The following is a 19,812-nucleotide window of genomic DNA, read 5'->3' on the forward strand; positions in this document are numbered from 1 at the left end:
AATGTTCAGCAACAGGCTCCTGTCCCGATTAAATGGCATGTTCTCCCAAAGAAATGAAGGGTATCCAGGCTGTTTTCTCAATTGTTTTTCTGTTGTTCAAGCGTTGTTCCAAATAAGCAGCTGCCTTTATTAACTGATGGCCCAGTTAATCAGAATCTGCTGCATATGGGGATTGCAGGTGTACACAAATGTAGTCCTGATGCAGCGTTTCAACACGAAACATATCCAGTTCCTTTCTTCCCACAAATGCAGCTTAACCCATGAAGTTCCTCAAGCAGACTATTTGTTGTTTCCTGATATAAGTTTGTCCTCTCTTCTCAATTGCTGGCCCTCTACTCTGGCACTTAACCTCAGGCTTTATTAAGGGCTTCCACATCAGGCTGAGCATGCATGGATGTCCAAGATAAGCTGTCCAAACGGTTAATGGCTCACAACTGTTGGCTGTCAGTGAGCCCCTTGTGTTAATGTTCATTTTCTTTTCTCCATTGTAGTTTAGAAACATATGTAACAAAATATTATTTTATCATAGGACGGGATTGTTTCTGTACTTTAAAATTCTGACCAATATTCTATTTTACTTTATATATGTGAGGGCTATATTGTATTTTTTTTGTTAACAATCTGTCATTTATTCATTTTGCCTTAATGTACAAATGAATGGGGAATTCAAACAGAGAGGAAGTTCATTTCCTAAAGCATTCTGATGCCTTCAGACATTGGGTTTCCTGGGAAAAGCATAATTTAAAGCAGGATCAAGCCTGGGAGGCAGCTCTATCATGCAGGAAGGCCTATGCTGATTCTGCTGATCTATGTTCCTGGCCATTCCCATTTCCCATAACCTTTGATTCAAACATTTCTCCATATCGGCCTTGAATATTTTCAAAGATACTACTTTCAATGACTCACAACTGTCCAAATAAAGACATTTCTTGACTCACTCTTAAGTGGCTCACTTTATACTTTGTACCCCCCCCCCCCCCCCCAGTCTAAACTCTCCTGACTGGGGGTAAAAAACAGCCTCTTGGTAACATCCTTATTAATTTGCTTTAGGAATCTTGCTTGTTTCAATGGAGGCACCTCTGGTGCTTCAGATATGCTGAGATTAAATCAGCATTACTCATTGAGCACCTCCTCATTGCCACAGATCCTACAACAGAATCTAGTAAACTGCATTGCACCACTTCCAAAGCACAACTGGAGGTGCAGGAGACTGCAGATGCTGGAATCTGGAGCAACAAACAACCTGCTGGAGGAATTCAGTATGGCTAGCGACATACCTGTGCAGAAAAGAATGGTTGACAGTTTGTTTCCCCCATGAAAGCTGCTTAACCCACTGCTTTCTTCTGCGTACTATCTGTTGCTCCAAGATAGAAATGCCTGTCCTTTGTTGTTGACAAAGTATGTTATACAGATTAGGAGAATAGGTAAAGTAGTGGCAGATGAAATATAGTGCAGGAAAGTGTATGGTCATGCACTTCGGCAGAAAGATTAAAGGTGGAGGAAATTCAGAAATCTGAGGTGCAAAGGGACTTGGGAGTACTTGTGTAGGTTTCCCTAAAGATTAACTTGCAGGTTGAGTTATAAACTATATTAGCATTTAGTTTGAGTGGACTAGAATGTAAGAGCAAGGATGTAATGCTGAGGATTTATAAAGCATTGGTCAGACCGCACTTGGAGTATTGTGAGCAGTTTTGGGCACCTAATCTTAGAAAATACGTGCTGATTTTGGAGAGGATCCAGAGGAGGATCACAAGAATGATCTTGAGAATGAAAAGCTTAACGTATGAAGTACGTTTGATGGCTCTGGACCTTTACTCATTGGAGATTAGAAAAATGAGGTAGAATCTTATTGAACCTATCAAATATTGAAAGGCTTAGATGGAGTGGATGTGCAGAGGATGTTTTCTATAGTGGAGAAGTACAAGACCAGAGGGCACAACCTCAGAATAGAAGGTTGTCCCTTTATAACAGGGATGAGAGGAATTCATTGCCACAGATGGCTGTGGAGGCCGAGTCATTGGGTTTATTTAAAGTGGACATTGCTAGGTTCTTGATCAGTCAGGGTGTTAAAGGTTCCATGGACGAGGCAGGAGAAAGGGATTAAGAGAGATGATTGAATGGTGGAAGACTTGGTGGGTCGAATGGCCTAATTCTGCTCATAGTATCTTATGGTACAGGGTCCTAAACTCTTGCTCTTCACTTCATTTGTGATAAAGATAGACAAACCACCTTTTCCATCAATTTTTATATTGTTAACTCTCTATTTTCTGTGATTTCACTGCTCATTCCTCTGTACATGAACATATAAGTTTTTCATCATTTAAAAGATTTTCTGTAGTACAGTTTTCCTCTTAATTACTCAAATTCCCACATTCTACTCCAACACACAATCTTTTTGCAGCTCACCTAACCTGTTTGCAAAGTAAAATATTGCAAATGCTGTATGTGTGAAATTATGGTGTTGTGATGAAAGGTAATTAAACTGAAATGTTAATCTCTCTCTCACTACAGATGTTGCCTGACCTGAGTATTTACATTATTTTTTATTTTGGATTCTCTAAGCTTATTTTATCTCTTTATGACCTAGATTTTGTCCCTTTGAACTTAATTTTCCCCCTTAGGTTTGTAGTGTGAATGCGCTCAGTAAAATTTGCTTTGACTTTCTGTTCTATATCATCTGTGTAAAATGCAATCATTTGTGTGGACTTCTGGCTTTAAAGTGTTTATTTTGTATCAAATTATTTCAATTAGAACAGTTGATTTTGGGGTCCAGATTTTAATCTGTTTTCAGGAGTAAGGAGTTTGACAAAGAAAACTGCAGTAAAAGGATTGGAAGCTTTATGTTTTCTTGGATATCAGTTATCTAAACCCAATGCTCATAGGTGACACCCCCACTATTTACATCAGAGTGGAAATATAGATGCCCCCCCCTTTACAAAGGTAGAGCGTTCCTATGAAGCCTTTCTTAAGCCGAAATGACATAAAACGAAGAACCATCAATTTATATGAGAAAAATTTTTGTAAAAGCGAAAATCCTCTTTGTAATGCGAAAACAGGTTACTAACGTAGGTCCTTTATAAAAGCAAAGTGGCGTAAAGCGAACATTCGTAAAGCAGGGGACACCTGTACCTCTCTTGCAACACACACAAAATGGCGGAGCAACTCCGCAGGGCAGGCAGCATCAATGGAAAGAATAAACAGGGAATGTTTTGGGCCGAGACCCTTCATCAGTCCTGATGAAGGGTCTTGACCTGAAACATTGACTGTTTATTCTTTTCCGTAGATGCTGCCTGGCCTGCTGAGTTCCTTCACCATTTTGTGTGTGTTGCTTGGATTTCCAGCATCTGCAGACTTTCTCTTGTTTGTATACCTCTCTTGCATTTGTTCTCGTCATTTATTCTCTCTCCTTTCTCTACATATTAGAAATATGTGTTTTTTTTGTATTGAACCTGAAAAGCTCTCTGATCCACAGAATTACGTTATCAATCCTGATATAAATAGTGTTGAAAATGTGCATCTTTAAAATAAATTCCTTGTGGATCCCATGTTGAAGAAGTTGTCATTGCTTACATCTGCAATCTCGATAAGAAAACTATTTGAAATGCTTGAATGTGGTATATTTTACTAGTTATGAAGAACAAGCATTTTTCTGTCATCTTGGTTATGTACAATTGTGTACAGTAGTTACTTTTTTCCACTGGAAAGCCATGGGAAAAGTAAAGTCTGGCACCAAGTCCAATCCTACTTTATCAAAAGTAGAATTCAATTATTAAAGTAATATATTGATGTTTTAATCTCTGATCATATAGGGCAAAGTGACTGATCAGAAACTGTGTAAATGATGAATTGGTTTTTATTAATCTTTGATCATAGTGGGCAAGGTGACTGATCAGAAACTGTAAATGATGAGTTGCTTTTTATTGTAATATCTTGTAGTTTTGGGGGATTGTAGAGCCCAATTAGCTAAAGGGAGAGGGATGGTTTAAGTGAAGAGACTTTTCCTTCATTGTTAGAATTATTTTTCCAGGTTATGATACTCAGATTTATTTTGTAGTTTAGGATGTTGATAAATTTTAAATTGTCTTATGAAAATGTATTAATGTATAACTTCACCTAATATAATTGAGGCTGCTTATATTGAAAAGTCAGGCTGATTTTTCACATATGAAATGTAAGTGTGAAGCAGGTAAGCTGCAGTCAGCTGCTCATGCTGCACTAGAGCCAAAATGGAACTGCCTATAGGTGCTAAGCTGAGGTTTGAGTGATACTCACTCTGTAGTGCCCTCTTTGGTCTCAATTGGAGCTGCTGTTTACCTTGATACAATTACAATCAGGGTCTAGGAAGCTTTGGTTTTATTTGTGTTGTGTTTGTTCATAAATGTGCTATGGTTTTATTTGATAAAGATTAGTTGTAATTGTTATTAATCCTTACAGCTCCTGGAACAGAATGGAGGGGTAGCCAACAATGCACTAGCAAGTTCAAAACCACATTGGAACAAGCCAGGAGGAAGTCTAAACAACATACATAATGCAGGTATGCAGCGTGTTTCTTAAGCAAAGCAGGAAAGAATATTAATAATCTTCCTGGAGCAAAGCAAGACCTTAGAAGTATGTGGTTTTGTAAAAACATACACATTCATGTTTAAAGTTCACAGCTTTTTCTGACTGGTGACCAGCATCTCTCATCTTGTTACTAAAGAGGATTTGATGTTTAAAATCCTGCTGTCAAGATCATTTAGACTTGGGGCTATATCTCATATCTACAATTATATCATAGCCAGGAAGTTGATGTTGAAATTGGGTCACAAACAATTGCAGCTGATGTGGTGCCTTCATTTATATTTGATTATCTCATGCTCTATGTTGCTAATTAGTTCACATATTGGCATATAGGACAGGCTCTGGTTTGTTTCCCTTTTGAACATGCAGAATTACAATGACAAAACATATCCAGAGAATTTACTTGGAGCTTATTGTATTGCATGGTATTGGGGGTATGGTATTGATGTGGATAGAGAATTGGTTGGCAGACAGGAAGCAAAGAGTGGGAGTAAACGGGACCTTTTCAGAATGGCAGGCAGTGATTAGTGGGGTACCGCAAGGCTCAGTGCTGGGACCCCAGTTGTTTACAATATATATTAATGATTTAGATGAGGGAATTAAATGCAGCATCTCCAAGTTTGCGGATGACATGAAGCTGGGCGGCGGTGTTAGCTGTGAGGAGGATGCTAAGAGGATGCAGGGTGACTTGGTTAGGTTAGGTGAGTGGGCAAATTCATGGCAGATGCAATTTAATGTGGATAAATGTGAGGTTATCCACTTTGGTTGCAAGAACAGGAAAACAGATTAATATCTGAATGGTGGCTGATTAGGAAAAGGGGAGATGCAACGAGACCTGGGTGTCATTGTACACCAGTCATTGAAGGTGGGCATGCAGGTACAGCAGGCGGTGAAAAAGGCAAATGGTATGTTGGCATTCATAGCAAAAGGATTTGAGTACAGGAGCAGGGAGGTTCTACTGCAGTTGTACAAGGCCTTGGTGAGACCGCACCTAGAATATTGTGTGCAGTTTTGGTCCCCTAATCTGAGGAAAGACATTCTTGCCATAGAGGGAGTACAGAGAAGGTTCACCAGATTGATTCCTGGGATGGCAGGACTTTCATATGAAGAAAGACTGTATCGACTAGGCTTATACTCACTGGAATTTAGAAGATTGAGGGGGGATCTTATTGAAACATATAAAATTCTAAAGGGATGGGACAGGCTAGATGCAGGAAGATTGTTTCCGATGTTGGGGAAGACCAGAACGAGGGGTCACAGTTTAAGGATAAAGGGGAAGCCTTTTAGGACCGAGATGAGGAGAAACTTCTTCACACAGAGAGTGGTGAATCTGTGGAATTCTCTGCCACAGGAAACAGTTGAGGCCGGTTCATTGGCTATATTTAAGAGGAAGTTAGATATGGCCCTTGTGGCTAAAGGGATCAGGGGTTATGGAGAGAAAGCAGGTACAGGGTTCTGAGTTGGATGATCAGCCATGATCATACTGAATGGCGGTGCAGGCTCGAAGGGCTGAATGGCCTACTCCTGCACCTATTTTCTATGTTTCTATGTTTATATTCTTATTAAATTTGAGATAACTCTCAAATCATCAAAGCCAGGATCACAGAGGTTATCACAGAATTGTACAGCACAGAAGTGCAACCTTCACCCTGCAACATCCATGCCGATTTTTTTGCCCATCTACACTACAGTAATCCCATTTGCCTGTATTAGGATCCTATCCTAATCCTAGGAGCTAGATGTACCAGCTAGTTGAATGATATTGTAACAACAAACTTGCACTCACTGTTAGTAAGACTAAAGAGTTGATTGTGGACTTCAGAAAGGGTAAGATGAGTGAACAGAGACCAATCCTCATAGAGGGAGCAGAAGTAGAGAGAGTGAGCCATTTCAGGTTCCTGGGTGTCAGTATCTCCGAGGACCTAACTTGGATGCAACATATTGATGCAGCTACGAAGAAGGCAAGACAGCGGCTATATTTCATTAGGAATTTGAGGAGGTTTAGTTTATCACCTAAAACACTGGAAAACTTCTGCAAATGTACTGTGGAGAGTATTCTGACTGGCTGCATCACTGTTTGGTCTGGGGGGAGGGGGCCGACTGCACAGGATTGAAGTAAGTTGCAGAAAGTTGTAAAGTTAGTCAGCTCTATCATGGGTACTAGCCTCCATAGTGTCCAAGGCATCTTTCAAGGAGTGGTGGCTTAGGAAGGTGACATCCATCATTAAGGATCCCCACCACCCAAGACATGCCCTCTTCTCATCGTTACCCTCAGGAAGGATCCTGAAGGCACACACACAGCGATTCAGGACCAGTTTCTTCCCCTCTGCCATCCGATTTCTAAATGGACACTGATCCCATGAACACTAATACTTTTTTAAACTTCAGTTTTTGCACTCCTTATTTTTAATTTAACTATTTAATTACTGTAATTCAGTTTTTTCTATATTTATCATGTATTACATTTTACTGCTGCAAAGTTACAAATTTCATGACATATGCCAGTGATATTAATCAGATTCTATTCTGCTGTACCTTGCCTTTTTAAGTGTCTGCTAAATGTCTCTGAAATGTAACAATTGTTCACCACTTGCTTTGCCTGTGTGTTCCAGCTAACAAACACCTCTGTACTTTTAAACAAGAGCTTTCCCTTCAAGTCCCTTTAAAACTCTTTCCTTTAACCTTGTACCTTTTTGGTTTTGTTATCTCAACCAAACGACTCTGTCAATGCCTCATATAATTTTATATACCCTTATCAGGCCACCCCTCAGTCTCTTTCACTCCAAGGAAAGCCTATCCAATCTATCTCCAGAACTAAAGTTCTCCAATAGAGGCAACTTCAATACTCTAATACAGCCTGACCAGAGCTTTGTAAAATTACAACATAATATCCCAACTTTTATATTCTCTGCCCTAACCTACGGAAGCAATCACGCCATGTGCTCCATTCACCACCCTATTGACCTATGCTCCCACATTAAGGAAGCCGTGGACTTGAACCCTCGAGGTCTCTGTTCATCAACATTCCTAAGAGCTGTTCCAGTTATTCTTTATGCCCTGTCCTGTTCCTGTCTGATTCCCCAAAGTGCATCTCCTGGCATTTTTGGTATTCAATTCCATCTGCCAATGCTTTGTCCAGCTTTCTACTTGATCAAGATCTTACCGTAGCCTTATATAACTTTCCTCATTATCTACAACACCACCAGCTTTTTATGCCATTTGGAAATGTACATTATTCTCTGTTCTCATCCAAATCATTAATATATTTCTCAAACAACAATCTTCCAATACCACTAGTCAGAAGCTTCCTATCAGAAAAGTCTCTTTCATCACAACCCTCCATCTCTTAACACCTTTAAAATCTAATTAGCCAGCTGCTTTTGATCCTTATTGGACCAGTCTACTGCCTTGCTTTTGTCAATGTTTATAAAACTGGATCAATTAGTGCAACAGAATTTCCCTCACATAAAGCAGTGCTGACCATTTCTGGCCAGCCCCTGCTTTTCCAAATATTCATGAATCCATCACTAAGGATCTTTTTCCAACAACTTTCCTACCACTGACGTTAGACTCAGTGACCTGTGTTTAGCTGGCTTATCTCTGCTGCTCTTCCTAAATAAAAGAGCATCATTTGATATCTTCCACCTGTGGCTAACGAAGATCCAGAAATCAATGTCAGGATATCAGCTATTTCTTCCCATAACAACCTGGGATATATGTCATCGCCTCTGGAGATTAATGAGCCCTGTGAATCCCAGTACCACCTCCTTCTCAATGTGGATTTGCCCCAGATTATCCATGCATGCCTTCCTGAATTTATTATCTTTTACATCCTTCTCCTTGGTGAATACAGATGAAAAGAATTTGCTTAGCATCTTGCCCATGTCACTACACTCCACACATAGATTATATTATTTTGGCTATTTTAGGAATGTCCAATTTTATTCCCTTTTTGCAATTTTTTAAAGGTTAATTTTAAGTAACAAATAACTGAGGTTATCCTTGCAAGATAGAAATGCAATGATCTAACTACTTGTGAAAGCTGCTCTGAAAGAAATTGTTGAAAAGTTTTATATTGATCATTATAGACAGAACATTTGAGTGGCCTGGTGGCATCATAGTCTCACAGTGACAGAGACTTGGGTTCAATCCTGATTTTTGGGTACTGTTTGTGTGGAGTTTACAAGTTCTCTCTGACTCTATGGGTTTTCTCCCAAATCCCAAAGAGGTGTTGATTGGCTCGGTCATTTGGCCACTTTAAGTTTTCCCCTAATGTGGAGGTGAGTGGTAGAATCTGAGGAGAGTTAATGAGAATGTGGTGTGAATAAAAAAAGAATGTAGAATCGATGTGAATGTATGGTTGAAGGTCAGTATGGACTCGGTGCTGGAGAGCCTCTTTCCGTGTCATACATGTCTATCACTCTTCTGGTTAATATCAGCAGTGACGAGAGAAATAAGCTGAAATGAAAAATTGTGTTCATGATGTCAAATTATATTTTGTTATGATGCAGGAGGAGGCATTTGGCTCATGGAGTCCATTGCTAGCTTCCAGAACATTCCCATCAGTTTAATTCCACTACTTATTTCCCCTGTGACCCATTCTCTTTCAGTACCTGTCTCGAACAGAGCTCAGGTTTCTTTTGATTCTTCTCAAGCAACTGAGAGAGCAATGAAAGATACAACTGCACAAATAGTTTGATTAAGTAACTTTATCTTAACTAAAAGAACAAGAAAATTAGTAACTCAAGTAACTTTGTTTAACTAACTATAGATTTAATTCACCTTATAACTGCAGCTACAAATCTTGTCTTAATTCAGTTAAAAGAACAAAACTCAAGATGACTTTATTTGATTCTCCATTAATAAATCAAGCATGTGATTCATAGTAATATTCATAATCAATTAACAATTAGGAGCACTGCTTATATATTCTTAACCACTCAATTTTTACCCCCCCCCCCCCCCCCCAGGGATCCCCATGAAGGGGTATGAAGGCCACCAGGCACTGGTTGTGATCTGGCCCATGGAGAAGCTCCAAAAATCCCTTGAATAAACCTTACTATTATACTGTTCAGGGTGTCCCTATTTCCACTTAAAGTGAATAACAACTCCATATAAGGCAAGACCCCTGCTATGCAATTTACTGAAATCACAATGATTTCCCATAAACCCCTCAGACAGGCAAACCTGTGTAACCAGAGTCAAAAATGAACTGAAGTCAGCCATCTTCTCAACCTATTCAGTCAGTTTATAGCTATTGCATCAGAAAGATCTCTAATTCTGTTTCATCTTACCACAGTGGCCTGATTATGTTAGAGGCAATTAGCCTACCAGCATGTCTTTTTGATGTGGCAAGAAACTCATTCAATCACAGGAGAATATTCAGATTCCACACAGACAACATCTGAGACCTGCGTGCAGGGTTGAAGCCAGAAGCTGGAGCTGTTTCAAGCTGTGCCACTTGAGACATACAAGGCAGAGAATGGGGTGCTCTACTTACTGCTCAACTCATGTGTGCCTGGAATTATGATGAGATGCTCTATTTTCAATCAGAATGATCTCTGTTATGAGAAGGTGTCTCTGAGATGAGAATGAGAGGGCCCTTATCGATGTATATAAGAATATGAGAAGCATAGATAAGGTAAATGGTAACAGTGTTTTCACAGGGCAGGGGAGTCCAAATCTTGAGGGCATACGTTCAGGGTGAGAGGAGAAAGATTTAAAATGGACCTGAGGGGCATTGTTATCACACAGATGCTAATGAGTATATGGAACAAGATGCCAGACACATACAGTAGTATCATTTGAGAAGCACTTGGATAGGTTCATCATTAAGGACCCTCACGCACCCAGAAAATGCTGTCTTCTCAATATTAGATAGATAGATAGATACTTTATTCATCCCCATGGGGAAATTCAATTTTTTTCCAATGTCCCATACACTTGTAGCAAAACTGATTACATACAATACTTAACTCAGTAAAAAAAAATATGATATGCATCTAAATCACTATCTCAAAAAGCATTAATAATAGCTTTTAAAAAGTTCTTAAGTCCTGGCGGTAGAATTGTAAAGCCTAATGGCATTGGGGAGTATTGAGCTCTTCATCCTGTCTGAGGAGCATTGCATCGATAGTAACCTGTCGCTGAAACTGCTTCTCTGTCTCTGGATGGTGCTATGTAGAGGATGTTCAGAGTTATCCATAATTGACCGTAGCCTACTCAGCGCCCTTCGCTCAGCTACCGATGTTAAACTCTCCAGTACTTTGCCCACGACAGAGCCCGCCTTCCTTACCAGCTTATTAAGACGTGAGGCGTCCCTCTTCTTAATGCTTCCTCCCCAACACGCCACCACAAAGAAGAGGGCGCTCTCCACAACTGACCTATAGAACATCTTCAGCATCTCACTACAGACATTGAATGACGCCAACCTTCTTAGGAAGTACAGTCGACTCTGTGCCTTCCTGCACAAGGCATCTGTGTTGGCAGTCCAGTCTAGCTTCTCGTCTAACTGTACTCCCAGATACTTGTAGGTCTTAACCTGCTCCACACATTCTCCATTAATGATCACTGGCTCCATATGAGGCCTAGATCTCCTAAAGTCCACCACCATCTCCTTGGTCTTGGTGATATTGAGACGCAGGTAGTTTGAGTTGCACCATATCACAAAGTCCTGTATCAGTTTCCTATACTCCTCCTCCTGTCCATTCCTGACACACCCCACTATGGCCGTGTCATCAGCGAACTTTTGCACATGGCAGGACTCCGAGTTATATTGGAAGTCTGATGTGTACAGGGTGAACAGGACCGGAGAGAGTTTACAATGGGGTAAAGATAAAGGAGCCTGAAGACACACTCAAATGTTTTAGGCACAGTTTCTTCCCCTCCACCATCTGATTTCTAAACTGTCCATGAATCCATGAGCACAGCCTCAATGTTCCTCTTTTGCATTATTTATCTTTTTTGGTAACTTTTATGTACTGTTCTGTACTGCTGGCACAAAGCAACAACTTTTGCAACTTATGTCAGTGATGATAATTATGATTCTAGAGGGATATGGGCCAAATGCAGGTAATTGGACTAGCTCGGTAGTGGACTCACTGAGCTGAAGGGCTTGTAGCTCTGCTGTACTGCTCTACGATACATCTGTAATTTCATTTAAAGTTATGAAGCAATAGAATGAAAATCCACATACAGGTACAAGAAAAAGTTTGTGAACCCTTTGCAATTACCTGATTTGCTACATTAATTGCCCATGTAATGTGGTCTGATCTTTGTCCAAGTCACAATAATAGACAAGCATAATCTGCCTACACTAATAACACACAAGCAATTGTACTTTTCATGTCTTTATTGAAGACATTGTTTAATCATTCACGGTTCAAGCTGGAAAGAGCATGTGAACCCTTGTATTTAAAAAAAAAACTGGTAGAGCCCCCTTTAGCAACATAACCTCCACCAAATATATCCTGCGGCTGCTGATTTGTCTTGCACAATGGTGAGGAGGAATTTTAGACCATTCCCCCATACAAAACTATTTCAGTTCATCAATATTTCTGGGATACCTTGCATGAACAGCCCTCTTCACACCATGCTACGCCATATCAATTGGGTTAAGGTCTGGACTCTGACTTGGCCATTCCAGAACACAAATTTTCTTATTTTTAAACCATTCTGTTGTTGATTTACTCCTGTGTTTTGGATCACTGTCTTGTTGCGTCTTCCAATTTCTATTATACTTTGGTGAGTGGCAGTAAGGAGGAAGCCCAACAAAATTGTTGCTTAATATGACCCCATTATATATCATGTTGACATTTATCCAGCTGTGGTATGTGCTTTCTAGATTTTGTATCTTCTGCCCAATGGGAAGTGGGAGAGGAGAGAATGTTGAGATTGAGTGGGATCTTTCACTATGCTATCTGCTTTACTGAGGCAGCAAGGTCTAGTTGAAATATTTTTAGTCAAATTTGCTTTACAAAAATACCCTTGTATTTTTTTGTACCCGTATTTTCTACATCACAAGATGGTGGCGCGTAAGGCTGCAGCGGCCACTCGGGCTCCAATCAGTAGTGAAATTTCTTGTCCTATTTGTCTTTTCTACGACTGAAAAACACTGCAGGACATAAAGAACAGTAGATCTGTAGTTAGTGAGCGGATAACAAAGGTGCCTCATGGTTATAGATGAATGCGGGGAGCGAGCTCACACTCCATTCCGCAGTCTACTAAAGGTGCTTAGGGAAGCAACTATTGGAAGCAGTGTCCTCAAACGCAGAAGTGTGGTAGGCGCACCAGTATTAAAGTGAGATTTGAAGCAGATCTTGCAGGCCCACGCTTCTGTCGATTCTATCTGCTAATGTCAGTCACTGGAAAATAAACTGGATTGCATGCATCTGCATCTGAACCAGCAAGAGATGAGGGACTGTTGTACACTCATCCTGACAGAAATATGGCTTCAAGACACCATTCCAGACTCTGCCATCCAGCTAGAAGATCTAATCTCCTTTCTGGATGACAAAAATACTACGAACTCCGGAGGTGGTATATGTGTCTACATCAATAAGAGGTGGTGTGTGAATGCCTCGGTAGTATTGGGCCACTGCTCATTAGAGATAGAATTTCTAATGAAGTGATTACCAAGTTCATTGCCATTGTTATTATTGCTGTTTATTTCCCCCCCCCCCCCACCCCCCCGCTGTCCTCATGCTGGGGAAGTGCTGCAGGAGTTCTACTGCACAATTTGCATCGTCAAAGCCACTCACCTTCATTGTTGCTGGTGTCTTCAATCATGCCAACTTAAAAACAGTCCTGCCAAAGTCTACCAGCATGTCAACTTTGCAACCTGAGGAGAGAATATATTAGACCTGGTTTATATCAAATTTCATGGCGCCTACAAGGCTATCCCCTGCCCTTACTTTGGATTTGCAGACCACATATCCATTTTGCTAACCCTACATACAGACCAGTGGTTAAACGGGTCAAACCAGTTCTTGGGGAGATCAGGACCCAGCCAGAAGGTGCTACCTCAGTGCTGCAGGACTGCTTTGAAAGCACGGACTGAAGCATATTCAGAGAGTTGACTACCTATGATTATCATGTCAATGTTAATGAGTATGCGGGATTGGTGAATAGCTACATAGGAAAGTGCGTTGAGGACGTTACTGTGATTAAACAGTACACTGCCATGTCAAGCCAGAAACCATGGCTGGCTGCAGAGGTTTGTGCACTGCTGAGGAATTGAGGTATTGCCTTCAGATTGGGGGACAGGACGACTCTAAGGGTAGCAAGAGCTGCGCTCTCCCATGCAACAGGAAGGCAAAACATGAGTATGCACAGAAAATCCACAAACACTTCTGTGACACCAGGGTTTAAAGGTTCTTGTGGCAAGGTATGCAAACCGTAACCAATTACAAGACAACCCTGCTCATCAGTAATAGCAGTGCCTCCCTTCCAGAAAGGCTGAATGCTTTGTATGCATGATTTGACCAATTGAATGATGCGACATTGAGGAAAGACTCCTCTCTTCCTGAGGAACAGGCACGCTATCTAGCCACAGCTGAAGTGAGGAGGAACCTAGCCAGGATGAACCCACGTAAAGCTGCAGAGCTGGACAACATACCTGATCTGGTGCTGAAGGACTGTGTAGACATCTTTAATGTCTCTCTGAAACAGTCCACTGTCACTGCAGGCTTCAAGGCAGCCTTAATCACTCCAGTGCCCAAGAGAGCAATGGTAACTAATCTAAATGATTACCCCAGTGGCATTGACTTCAGCAGCCAAGAAGTGCTTTGAGTAGCTGGTAATGGATCATATAAAGTCCCAGCTTCCAGCTACGTTGGACACTTTCCAGTTCACATACTATTCAAGCCAGTCCACTGGTGATGCCATTGCCTTGGCCTTCCACTGCACCCTGTCCCACCTAGAAAATGATGTCTTGTATGCCAGGATGTTGTTAATTTACCTCAGTCTAGTGTTGACCACAATCATCCCTCAGAAGCTGGTGGGTAAACTGTCCTCGTTGGGACTCAACACTCCTCTCTGTAACTGAATATTGGCCTTCTTGATGGAAAGACTCCAGTCGATCCGAGTTGGCCTGCAACATCTCAAGCTCCATCACACTGAGTACTGGTGCTCCCACCCCCCTAAGGTTGTGTGCTCAGTCAGCTGCTGTTCACACTGCTGGACTCAAAATTGCACTGCCAGAGTCAGCTCAAACTCCATCATCAAGTTCACTGATATTGCAGTAATTGGTCTCATCAGCAGCAATGAGTCGGCACACAGAGAGTCTTGTCAAATGTATGAGAACAATAACCTGAGTCTCAACTTGGACAAAACAGAAGAGATGATTGTGAACTTCTGGACCTCTCTGCATTGCCCATCAATGGTTCTGCCGTGGAAGAGCGTGAACACCACAGAGTTCTTTGGTGTGCATATAACAGATAATCCAACCTGGACCCATATCACGTTCTCACTTGTCAAGAAGACATAGGACCATCTACACTTTCTGAGGAACTCCCCATCCCCATTCTGACAACTTTCTACAGGAGCGCTATTGAGAGTATCCTGTCTGGCCACATCATTGTGTGGTACTGAAACTGCAAGGCATCAGATTGCAAGACCCTACAGAGGAAAGGAAAAATGATGAAAGGATTATTGGAGTCTTCCTACATTTACTGGGAGCGTTGCAGACAAAAAACATTGTTGAGGATCCCTACCACCTATCCCACTGTCTCTTTGACCCACCACCGTCTGGAGGGAGGTCCAGAACCATCAAGGCTAGGACTGGCAGACTGCATATCAGCTTCAAATAAAAATAATATTTTGGTTTATATGCTGTGTGTGATATATGTCATGTGGTTGCATCGTAGTCTGGAGGGATATTGCTTAATTTTGTTGAATAAGTGTATGGTCAGATGACAATAAACTTGAACTTGTAAATAATAATGACATAGGATTCCAGTTGTAAGGAGGAGACAGTTTAAAGTATGACCATTTTGTAAGTATAGTGAGTCTTCAGACTTAACCTATGTGAGAAGTAAATTGTATTAATCATGCAGTGCAGGTTTGAAATTATACTGGTTTGAAGTTAAAATTTTTTTTAAAATGTATTAATTAATTTGTGGTGAATAAGAATGGAAGGTACAGGCTAATGAAGACTGAATCTTGATGGATTAATTGTTCATATATTCCTTAGGTGTTGACAATGATATACAGCATCCTGGAGGGTTGTTTGATATCCTCAAAGGTGGCACGGAACGGTTCCTGACGAACATCAAGGATACATCCTCAAAGGTGATCCAGTCAGTTGCCAAGTAAGTAAAGATGAAGATGGAGTTACACTTGTGTCTGTTCCATCGATGCACCACGATTTAGAGCAAGTGTACCACGGAGTGTGTGATCCGCAGTTACGACACGTGCTAGGCTGTGCTGTTCTGCAACACATTAAGGTATGTTTTTCAGAAGAGTACAACTTAGCACATGGCATCACTTGGAGGGGTATTTTCTAGGCAGGCTGCAAGTGAGATCCTGTGATCCACAGGTGTGCTATGCATTAGTATCTTGGTGTTTGTGTATTCAATTGTTCCACATCCACAAAGTAGTAAAGTGCAATACTGCAATGAAGTGTTGGCTGTATTCTTAACATGGTGCTCACAGACCAGCACATAGGAAGTGTGATAGCTCAAATTTGTGTAATTACACTTTCAGTACTGGGAAGCCAGGACTACAAGAGCTGTCATACCCTGCTTTAATTCATGTTTTAATTTCAAATTGCTGGAACTCGGGCTCAATAGTATTATGTCACATTCTATCATTTTTTGAGTTCATTTCTTTTGGATCACAGAATTTAGAGACCCAGACAGAAAATTTATCATATATTGCATTGTACGGCTGCCGCTAAGTTAACAAATTTTGTGACATATGCTGGTGATATTAAACCTGATTCTGATTCTAAAAGGAATTGCAGAAGAATACATTAGTTTAAAATCTAGCATACAAAAAAAGACAATAAAGCCAATAGGTATTGCTTTATTGTTGTAACATGTACAGAGGTACAGTGAAAAGTTTGTCTTGTATCCTGTTCATACTGATCAATATCATTACACAGTACATTGAGATAGATCAAGGTAAAACAGCCTTGTAGAATAAAGTGTAAAAGCTACAAAGAAGTGCAGTACAGGTAAACAATAAAGTGCAAGATCATAACGAGGTAGACTGGGAAGTCAAGAGTCTAGCATAGTGTATAAAGGTCAGTTCAGGAGTCTGATAACAGTGGGGTAGGATCTGTCCTTGAGCCTGGTGGTAAGTGCATTCAGGCTTTTGTATCTTTTGCCTGATGGGAAAGGGGAGAAGTGAGAATGTCCACGGTGGGTGGGGTCTTTGATTATGCTGGCTGCTTTATTGAGGCAGCGAAAAGTATAAACAAGACTCATAGAGGGGATGTGCTGAGCTCTGTCCACAACTCTGCAACTTCTTGTGGTCATGTTCTGAGCAGTTGGAATACCAAGTCATTATGCATCCAGATAGAGTGCTCTCTTTGTTGCAAGAAGAAATATTAGTGGTGGTTGGCATGCATCTGTCTCGAAGGACAATGGGTGATGATGATCGTCATTATAAGCTTGGGTGGAAGGTATGGAGATCTTGAGATGCCTAGTCTTCAAGATCCTTCTCTCAGCTTCACCAGTGTAGTCCAAAGGAAGGCTTATGAAGCAATACATTTGACACCAGCTTGGCTGCAGGAGCTGCAGGAAGGATGTTCAATAATGTCCAGCCGCCTTAGGGGCTCCACTCCAGATTTGTTGTCTGGGTTTGCTCCCATAGCCTTTGTCTCTCTCAAGGCTGCCCATAAGACAAGTGGGGCTATTTACCCATAGCTGGGGATCTGGTTCACGAACACCAGGGTGTGTCCACACACCAGTGGACCATATGTGCGATGTGTGCAGGGCCAGACCTCCTTCCCATCCTCTATAGTTCAACCTGAGTCCGAAATAAGTTCAGTTTCTGTGTGCCGCCAGCGAGGAGGCATTACATGAGGCTTACTGTTGGGTAGGCTATGTACTGGCAGGGAGAGATTTACGAGGGGTGATTGATATGTTCGCGGCCTAAGGTAGAAGGCGTCAATTTTAGAAAACCTAGCACATTTATTTTTCAACATAGTCCCCTCCTACATGTACACACTTAGTCCAGCGGTCGTGGAGCATACAGATCTTGGACCTCCAGAAAGTCCACAGATGGGTGATTGATAAGTTCGTGGCCTAAGGTAGAAGGAGATGAGTTATACAGTTCTCGTTACATGCACATGCCGTTCAACTCTTTGAGTGATTACGCAGAAAGTTTGAAGTTAATAACTCATCTCCTTCTACCTTAGGCCACGAACCTATCAATCACCCCCGATGAGTTATTAAACTTCAAACTTTCTGTGTAATCACTCAAAGAGTCGAACTGCACGTGCATGTAACGAGAACTGTATAACTCATCTCCTTCTACCTTAGGCCACAAACTTATCAATCACACCTGCTGTGGACACTTACTGGAGGTCCAAGATTCGTATGCTCCACGACCGCTGGACTAAGTGTGTAAATGTAGGAGTGGACAATGTTGAAAAATAAATGTGCTGGGTTTTCTAAAATCGACTCCTTCTACCTTAGGCCACGAGCTTATCAATCACCCCTTGTACACATTCAGATTTCCTTTTCGCAAGACTGCTAGCCAGCAGTGGAAGCTGAAATTGAGAGTGACAAGCATTCCCCACGACACCACCACACTAGACACAACACAACAACTATTTTGACACCAGAAATATTAGTAGTGATTACATTACCAGTGACCTGGGTTCAGTTTCCACCACTGCCTGCCTGCCTGTAAGATAGCCTGATGGACAGGTTCTCCCTGTAACTGCATGAGTTTCCTTCTGGTGCTTCGGTTTCCTCCCACGGTTCAAATATGTACAGTTGGTATGTTTATTGGTCATTGTAAATTTTCCCATGATTAGGATAGGGTTAAATTGGGAGATTACTGGGTGGCTCGGCTGGAAGGGCCTATTCAGTGCTTTACCTCAATAAATAAAAATGTATGTGGATACAGAGGAAATGCTGAAAAGATGCTTAGTTTTACATTTCCTCTTTTTTATGAATGATCACTCTGTTCCTATTCATTGATGTTAGCCAGGACAACAGATCTCACATTAAAAACCATTGTTCTGATTGTTAAGTCAATCAAGAGGGATAAATATCAACCTTAAGGGATAGCCAGGTTTCCGTTTGTTTTCCTAATTCAATGACAACTCATTAATGAAGCTGCCTTTCTCTGGAGTTTGTTGTTAGATTCAAAAATACAGAAAATTAGTTTGTCTAACATAAATGCCATTCATGCTGGGTGGCCAATTATTTTGATATTTTAATTTTCCTTTTCAATTTGAATACTTTTTCCCAAGATTTCATAAAAAGAGGTTTTGTTATTGATGAGTTGTATACACTTATCAATTTGATTTCCTATTGGGAATGTTGCTCTTGTCACAATGAGTATTCATTGCTCCATTTCTGTTTTTCTCAACATCTCTTTGCTTCTCGTAGCAATCCCAGGTAAATAAACTCAGCTGTTTGTGTACTGTTAAGACTTTGTGTGATTTGGGTGTCAATTTGCTGTGAAATTCAGAGTAGAGTGTTTTTTGCATGTTGCTTTCATAAAGGTTACAACATAGTTTAGATAACTTCTGTTTTGTAGTAGGATGAGTGCTATTTAAATGAGAAAGAGTTGGGAAGAATTTCTTAAAATATATCACTCGAATGGGCAGGGCTTAGCAATTTTCCAAAATACCGATTGATCTGAAATCTTCCTGCTACTTCTCTGTCACTTTGCATAGGTTGGTTGTTAACCATGTGTGCTACAGTTCCCAGGGATGTCATTGTGGATCTATGAGAAGGATGCTGGGTTGAGTCTCTCTGGCCATTGCTGGTGATCCTAAAATGAATTTCTGGTGCTCAAGTGTTTGAGGTGAAGTCTTTCCTGGGCTTAGGCAGATCAGCCTTCAGACCAGAATCTTCGTTACATCCAAACTTTGCTGAGTGACAGCTCTTACTGTTTCTTTTGCTGTGCTCTGTGGTGTCTAATAGATGAGCCCAATCACCTTGTGTTGGATCATTGACTGCATTCATTTAAATTGGGATTTGTAGTCTGCAGAAATATTTGTAAAAGATGCATGTTGATCTGGTGCTATAGTCAAGTTCTAGGGGCTGAAAATTCATAATTTCTAAGTGC

General features: G+C 41.0%; 1 protein-coding gene across 4 annotated transcripts in view; it reads left to right on the top strand.

Annotated features, from left to right (window-relative positions):
* Positions 1-19,812, top strand: part of gak (cyclin G associated kinase) — a 123,729-nt gene that overhangs the window by 33,394 nt on the left and 70,523 nt on the right. For all 4 annotated transcript variants that reach the window (XM_073048343.1, XM_073048345.1, XM_073048346.1 and 1 more), the window contains exons 10-11: positions 4,435-4,534; positions 15,752-15,869. In XM_073048343.1, coding sequence (XP_072904444.1) covers positions 4,435-4,534; positions 15,752-15,869 — 218 coding nt within the window. The remainder of the gene's footprint in view (positions 1-4,434; positions 4,535-15,751; positions 15,870-19,812) is intronic.

Source organism: Hemitrygon akajei, chromosome 6 (genome assembly GCF_048418815.1).
Source record: "Hemitrygon akajei chromosome 6, sHemAka1.3, whole genome shotgun sequence".
In the NCBI taxonomy this organism is placed as follows: Eukaryota; Metazoa; Chordata; class Chondrichthyes; order Myliobatiformes; family Dasyatidae; genus Hemitrygon; species Hemitrygon akajei.